The sequence below is a fragment of the Geotrypetes seraphini genome, chromosome 16, assembly GCF_902459505.1.
Source record: "Geotrypetes seraphini chromosome 16, aGeoSer1.1, whole genome shotgun sequence".
Classification (NCBI taxonomy): Eukaryota; Metazoa; Chordata; class Amphibia; order Gymnophiona; family Dermophiidae; genus Geotrypetes; species Geotrypetes seraphini.
Window position 1 is genome coordinate 44,152,676 of NC_047099.1, and position 8,093 is coordinate 44,160,768.

The window sequence follows — 8,093 nt, forward strand, 5'->3', positions numbered from 1 at the left end:
GTCAATTATCACACCAATTAAACCATCAGCTTCACTACCCCACTGCTGGGGCTGCATTTTAACATCACTCCTGTGCATCGTGAACAAAATTCTAGCTGTTGATCTGGTGATCCTTTGAATTTTGTATCGACACCACCCTCTTTCTATTTAGCGATCCTTTGTGTCTATCCCATGCAGTTTTGGTCACAGTTTTTGCCCCCACCACCACTGCAGGGAGGGTATTCCAGGCATCTGCCACCCTTTCCGTGACAAAGTACTCCTAAGTCTACCAGTGCCGAGGAGAGAGCATTCAGAGAGGGATGCGAGTGGAAAAAAACATGTAGTGATGGGACCCCCAGAAAAGGAAGGGGATGGTATCGTTAGCATACAGAAAGAGGATGAAGTTACACTACTGAGAGTAGAAGCAGGGAATAGCCACAGACAGTCCAGAATTCAGAAGGCTGGAAAGCGTTCAGTCAGAACTCAGGAAAAAAGTGGAGATTAGTCAAAAAAGGAAAAATAGAGCACTGGTTGGAAGATGCCTTAGAGCAGAATAAACCTTGGGTACAAGCTCTGGTAAAGGCCACTGAGCACTTTAAACAGACAGATGAGGCAATAGAACGGGGAGGTCCAAGAGAGACTCCATAAAGAAAAATGTCAAGCAACTTAGCCTTGGATCTTGCCTACCGTAGACAGCGAGTTGGAGAATACGGATCAATAATTGTCCCTCCGTGCCCACCAGCAGGGCTTTAAAGGTTCCACTGTCTCCAAGTTCCAGTGGACTGATTTGTAAAGAAAAGTTGCTGAGAAGGCCAATTCTCTCCAGGAAGCGGGAACGGTAGAGGGTCTCCACTGAACCCTTAAAGGATGTGGCTACAATTTCCTCCTTGGACGTCAGGTGTTTCCAGAGGATCTCTCGGATCACGAAACCTTGGGGGAGATCAGCTGTCAGTGACACTGATTCTCCCACAACTCCTTGCACCAGGATGGAAGAAGCATTGACTGTTGCAGGCCAGACAAAGAGATTGGAAATTAGTATCATAGAATTAGTATGCTTTTTTTTACATTTAGAAAAATATATACAGGCAGACAGCGTGCCAGACTTTAAGAATAAATGGGATACCCATGTGGGATCCCTACGAGGGTCAAGATAAGGAAATTGGGTCATTAGGGCATAGACAGGGGGTGGGTAAGCAGAGTGGGCAGACTTGATGGGCTGTAGCCCTTTTCTGCCGTCATCTTCTATGTTTCTATAATCAGCCAACGTAGTCAACGTTTTTTAAACACCGCAGCAGCCAAAAATATTTCAATAGTCAGTGTCACTATCTAAGTAGTAGCTGGTGCTGACTATGCCGTGAGCACCAGACGTTCTCCAGATCGTGGCAATATTCAGTCTATCTGCAGAGCTACCAAGTTACCCATTCCAGGAGGGAGATTTAAATTTACAATCCAAAGAAGTGATTCTATCCATTGAAGGTCCCATAATGCACCAGGGTGAGGTTGGCAGAAATCCAGGACAGGCCAGAAAGTCTCCCTCCCGGAATGGGTAACTTGGCAGCTCTATATCTGGATAACTAAGGACTGTCTTACGTTATCCAGATAATAGACCGAATATTGCCACTATCTGGGTAAGATTTGGAATGCCCTTTGCTCTGCCCATGCCTAATCCCTCCCCCATGGGTAGAGAATTATCAATCAGAAGCTCTTGTCTGTTATCCAGATCAGAGGTGCTTTTGAAGTTTGACGCCATAGATTTTACAACCAAAAAAAGAACACAAAATTAAATCTATGTACCACTTTCTGTGAACCACAATATCTGTTTACCAGACTGCACAAATACGTTCCACCCCAGGTCAAGAGCCCTTGTTAGAAATTCCCTCATACAAAGACATTACATTTGAGAGTAACGGGATGGAAAAGTTCTCAGTTATGGCTCCCGTGTGGTGGAATAAGGGAGCCAAAGGGATGTTGGTAGACTCAAGACCATTCTAGTTGCCGGGGAAGGAAAGTCGTTCTGGTTGTAATGGATCTATGACTTAGAGTTCTATGATCTATTTGCATGTTACTTTGAGAACTGCTTTGGATTAATGGCCCAGTCATTACAAGCAAATAAACAGAGGCATTTCTTACCTACATTTACCAAGCCATCTTTTTAGTACCAGGACAATTTATATATCTTTTTAAACTTCATTTTTATTTATTCAACATTACTAGCAGTTCCCATTTTTTTAGGGATCTCTTAGAGAGAGGAAGAGATAATGGTTACTGCGAATGGGCAGACTGGAAGGGCCATTTGGCCTTTATCTGCCTTCATGTTTCTACATTTCTTATGAAAACTCAGGAGCTTAGGCTGAGCAGTGGCTCAGTGCAGAAGGGGCTTCGTTAAATCCCCATATCAGGTCCTTCATGTTGCAAACAGGGATGGATGCTTCTCTTGGTCCACACCCCTCACTTTCATGTTGCTACAGCTCCAAGTGAACGGCTGCCTTCTTGCTGTGACAGGCCTTGTGGTCCATGTTCTCATTCATGGCTTTCCTCTTACTATGCAAAGGTAGGTGGGCCCTGTGCTGAATTCTCCTTCTGAACTTGTTGCTACTGCTGTCACTGCTAGGAAAAACCCTTTACGCTCCTCTCATTTGCAGTAAGTCAGTGTTCTCCCTTATTTGTCTCCCCCACATTAAAAAAAAAAAAAAATTATTATTATTGTACATCACTTTGAAATTCTGAAAAAGCGATTTTATCAAATTTTAAATAAACTTGGAAACTTGTTTGATTAGCTTTCAAAGTATCTAGTCCACCTCAGTGAGGAGGTGGGATACAAACGTCCCTGTTTCTCAGCCTCAAATACACAAGGGACATTCCTGCACTTCCTCCGGCCAAAGACTTGGTGTAACTGTGGGAGCTTATATGCTTGCACATAACTTAAACTATTCTGTAGGTTATCTGCATAAGTGGCAGCTCTGCCCATGCTTCACCCCTGTGGAGTGGAGGTAGAGACAAGCCAAGGGACCCCGGTTCAAACCTCCACTGCACTTCCTTGTGGTCTTGGGCAGTTACAAAATCAGGTGATGAGCCTTCGGGGACAGGGAAATGCCTACTCTACCTGAATATACACGGCTTCAATAGCATTAAAAATGATAAATAAATACGGATTATACCTCCCTTGCCACTTCGGTTTTCCCCATACAGAGCAGTAAAACACGACTTCAACAGATCCCAGTGATTTACAATAAAGAAAGCCTAAAATCAATCACGCTATCAATAAGAATTATAATCTATAATCAAATTATAGCTGATTTCTGTTCAGCAAAAGTGACAGGATTCAGCAAAGGGTCATGGATTTGATAAACTGCCCTCGAGGGGAAGGGGATTGGAGTTGATATGCCACCTTTCAGTGGATACAATCAGAGTTTACATATTATATCCAGGTACTTAGGGTTGCTGAACTTCACCTTGGATGAATCTCTCCAGGACAGACTGGGAAAAATGCTTGAATACCTGAATCAATTCATGTAAACCATTCTGAGCTCCCCTGGGAGAATGGTAGAGAAAAGTAAATGAATGAAAAGTTTCAGCTTATGAGCTGGTATGTGACATCATAATGCCTTGTTGCACCAATAAGAGCCAACCTCATCAGTGATGTCACAATGGCTTCATTGTTCTATACTTGGCTCACTGCTGATTTTGTATTGGAGGAGACTGTGGTGCAGTGGTTCAAGCTACAGCTACAGTTCAAACCCACGCTGCTCCTTGTGACCCTGGGCAAGTCACTTAATCCCCCCCCCCCCATTGCCCCAGGTACATTAGATAGAGTATGAGCCCACCAAGCCAGACAGAAAAATGTTTGAGTACCTGAATAAATTCATGTAAATGGTTCTAAGCTTCCCTGGGAGAACGGTATAGAGGCAGTTAATAAATCAATAAAGACTTCATCCTTTCTTCCTTCTTTCCTTCTCAGATTGGACATGTCAGGAAAAAGTTAAGTTCTAATCAGAGACCAGATTTTTAGACTGTAACCAAATTAAAGAAGGGACTTCTGGGGGAACCTGGTCTCCGTCTCTTACCTTGACAATGAAGCAACATCAGTAGCACATAGACGGGATGCATCTCTGCTAAGCTGTACCACAGTCGTCCGACCTGATCTGTTTGCACAAAGAAAGTGAAACTCCAAGTACAGCATTACTTTAATTCCTGTTTGAAATTCCCCGTTTGTGTTTTGTTTTTTAAGTTTTCTTAAAGAAGCCTGACTCATTGATCACATGAAAACCACAAGAGAGACTGATGTTACCAAGTGATTTCTCCAGCTCCGTATGTTTTCTGAGAAAGAGGCTGGATCACTTGCTGTGGGAAAGAACCCCTTGGATTTCCGGGAGTTTTCACAGCAGAGTGGGTTGCAGGATTACACTAGGATATGTGTAACACTAGATTTTCTTGCACGAGGACCTATGGATTGAATAACTCGCCACAGGATCCTTATACTTGCACAGTGGTTGAGGCTAAAAACCATTACATTTCAACAGAGGGTCTACCCACTGTCATTCTGTTTAATTCCTGTTCCTGTTCTTCATATTAAAAGTCACTTTTTTTGGAGAGAAAGTGTCTGAACATAAAATTAAAAAGACACTCGATGAAGTTACAGGGAAATACTTTGAAAACCAATAGGAGGAAATATTTTTTCGCTCAGAGAATAGTTAAGCTCTAGAACGCATTGCCAGAGGTTGAGGTAAAAGCGGTTAACGTAGTTAGCTTTAAGAAAGGTTTGGACAAATTCCTGGAGGAAAAGTCCATAGTCTGTTATTGAGAAAGACATGGGGGAACAGTGAGTGACAAATAGTGTGCAAACTTTCAGCATGGAGATTTCAACTCCAAAGATGCAGCAAGGTCAGGGAGGCCTCAAACAGTGTCAACTCCTGAAATTGTTGACTATGTCCATGACTTGATTTTTGGCAGATTGGTGAATATTAGCTAAAACAATTGCTGAGACACTACAGATATCCAGGGAACATTTTGGATGTATAATCCATGAGCAGCTGGGTATGCACAAGTTGTCAGCCAAATTGATGCCCAAATGTTTGAATGCTGACAAAAAAACGACATTGAGTGGACACTTCCAAGTTGATTATGCAGCATTTTCAGCAAGGTGGTGCCAACTTTTTGGAATGACTAGTTACTGTTGATGAAACATGGTTATAGCACTATGATCATGAGACAAAACAACAGTCAGCAGGAAAGGTCTTGGCCACAGTGTTTTGGTGTTGTAATGACTGACGATTTTCCAAGAGGCCAAACAGTTAATGCAACTTGCTTTGCTGGTTAAAGGATTCACTGACAGAAAAAAGGAGAGGGAAGCTACGGAAAGGGAGGCCTCTTTTTGCAAGACAATGAACCTGCTCACGAGGCTAGCAAAAACAATGGATGTCGTGACGCAGTTGGGTTTTCATTGCATAGACCATCCACCCTACTTACCAGATCTTGCTCCATTTGTTTTCAAACCTTAGAAATAGTTTGAAAGGGTGACAATTTTCGAGTGATTCGGGGGTGATTGCAGCAGTACTTCAGTGACCAGACATTAGAGTATTGTTTGGAAGGGCTCCAGAAACTTCAGACCCGATGTGCTAAGTGTGTTGAACTTAGGGGTGAATATGGGGAATAAATAGGCTTCAGCAGTAGGGAGTCATTTTGTAGTTATAAAAAGAATTGGGCACAATTTATGGACTTTTCAGATTTTAATTCCGAGCTATGTGAAGGGCAAGGGAGTTCCTCTTTCTCTATGACATTCTGGGAAAGTTTCCTCTTTGGAATGTCTTGGGAACTGTCATTCGCAGCTTTCCCATTATTCAATCAAATTTAGATTAGTAGCTCAAAGTAAGTTACTGTACATCAAAACACAAGTGAAGCTGACTCCCCCCCCCCACCTTGACTGTGACGTGCTGTTGACCCTACAGCTCTAGCAGTTCTGTTTTCTACTGTACGTTTCAACCATGCACTTCCCAAATGCCTACACCTTTCTCACATGACTGAAAGGGCCGATAGAGCATCAGGCAGTTCCATCTCACGAAAGAGTCATGTGATGCTGGAAGAAAACAGAAGTGTTACAGAGTCAGCAAGTCTCTGTCGAAAAAAAATAGGGGGTGAGAATTCAAAAATTGGAGTGAAGGCCAGGTTACAGGAATTGAGGGTACGATAGGATGGTGAAGATTGACTACTGGAAATAGGAACTGAGACAGGATGGGGTTCATTTGGAGAAATCTGTGTAGTGCAGAGAAACTGTGAAAATACTTTGTGGGTGGGAGGACATGGACAGGGAGAGAGAGAATGTGGGGGGAGGCTTTCTTTTAGTTTCAGGGGTCTAAATGAGTCTAAATGCGTAAAAAGAGCTAGGATGACCACATCATTTCACAAGTGGATCGATTTTTCACTCCGTCAAAAATGACAAAGACTAGGGGACACTCGATGAAGTTACAGGGAAATACTTTGAACACCAATAGGAGGAACTAGTTAAGCTCTGGAACGCGTTACCAAAGGTTGTGGTAAAAGCAGATAGTGTAGCTGGTTTTAAGAAAGGTTTGGACAAATTCCTGGAGGAAAAGTTCATAGTCTGCTATTGAGACATGGGGGAAGCCACTGCTTGCCCTGGATCGGTAGCATGGAATGTTGCTACTCTTTGGGTTTTGGCCAGGTACCTGTGACCTGGATTGGCCAATGTGAGAATGGGCTACTGGGCTTGATGAACCATTAGTCTGACCCAGTAAGGCTAGTCTTGTGTGAAACAACCAGGGCAGCTGTGTCATTGCAGGGGGAATTCCTCCCCCCTGAAAAATAATGATCCAAAACACACCTATTGAAACCCTAATCAGCTCTAACCTTGTCTTGTACTTGACTGTCATCTGAACTATTCCTGAGGTTTTAGTAAAATATTACCACATTTTTTTCACTGCAGAGACTTTTTGAGTTTAAGCCAAGATTCTTGATATTTTGGGCTTTGCTTTCCATTTGACTGTACATATGTAAAGTACATTCCTCTTTCTTGTTTCTGAATAATATTGGCTTCAGTAAAGTTTTGCCAAATTGTATTTTTGGTATTCGTTTTCTTGTATGGGATGGAGGAAGAGGAGGAACGGATTGCACAGAAAGGGAATCCAGATTTCATATGGTCAACTTAAAGAGAGTCTCGAAGAGAAGGTCTTGGAAATATAGGTCTGACAATTAAGTTTGCGAACACATCCTTGAAAAAGTGCTACATACCTCATCGTATTGTATGTGTATTTGATTGTCTCTTATTTCTATTATTCTGTAATCCGTTCTGAGATAGAACAGTGGTTCCCAAACCTGTCCTGTTCCCCTTCCTCCATAAACCAATATTTAAGGTAGACTTGGAGAAAGCCACTGTTTATCCTTGTGAGTAAGTAACATGGAGGGGTATTTTCGATAGGATGTATAAGTCTAAGGTTGGACGCTTTGGTAACTCTAGAGTTGTAGATTGTGAAGCTCAGAGGAAGACATCTTGACTGGTAAACTGACTACTGTCATCAATACTTGATGTTGATATGTGGTTATAACCAAGACTCCATCATGTTTGGCATAGTAGAGACTTAAATTAAGTGAGTGTTTGGGGAAGAAGGGATTAGGTGAGTTCTTGGGGAGGAGAGGAAGGGATAAAATGAGTACTTGGAGAGAAGGGGTCTCAGGGAGGCGGTGAATTCTTTGGGAGAAGGGGGACTCGATGACTAGGTGAGTGCTTTGGGAGGAGGCGACTAGGTGAGTTCTGGGACAGAGAGGCTCTTGGGGGTTAGGTGAATGCTTTGAGTAAGAGATTCAGGGATTAGGCAGAAAACTAGCGTTTGGGACTGAGTAAGAAAACAAGTGGGCAAATGGAGAGTGGATGGATGGTGAGGAGATATTCGAAGATTTGGTTTAGGATGAAGGGCATCAGTATGACTGTGTTCGAAGGGCTGGATAGTATGAAACTGGTTGGATAAGCTTGGAGAGGGGGTTGAAAGATTGTGAAAGATCTCATTGAAGGGCAAATGCTCTTAAAATGGCCACAGTGAGCCTCCTACTCTTAACTGTTATCTGTTATTTTTGGACACCTGTAACTTTCCTGCCACTTGAAA

The 8,093-nt window shown here is 42.7% G+C and overlaps 1 protein-coding gene across 3 annotated transcripts in view; it reads right to left on the reverse strand.

Moving 5' to 3' along the window:
• Nucleotides 1–4,174, reverse strand: part of SLAMF8 (SLAM family member 8) — a 9,047-nt gene extending 4,873 nt beyond the window's left edge. For all 3 annotated transcript variants that reach the window (XM_033924859.1, XM_033924858.1, XM_033924857.1), the window contains exons 1-2: nt 4,044–4,174; nt 667–981 (exon numbers count right to left, since the gene is read on the reverse strand). In XM_033924859.1, the coding sequence (XP_033780750.1) occupies nt 667–981; nt 4,044–4,086 (358 nt within the window). In that variant the 5' untranslated portion in view covers nt 4,087–4,174. The remainder of the gene's footprint in view (nt 1–666; nt 982–4,043) is intronic.
• Nucleotides 4,175–8,093: the final 3,919 nt, after the last annotated feature.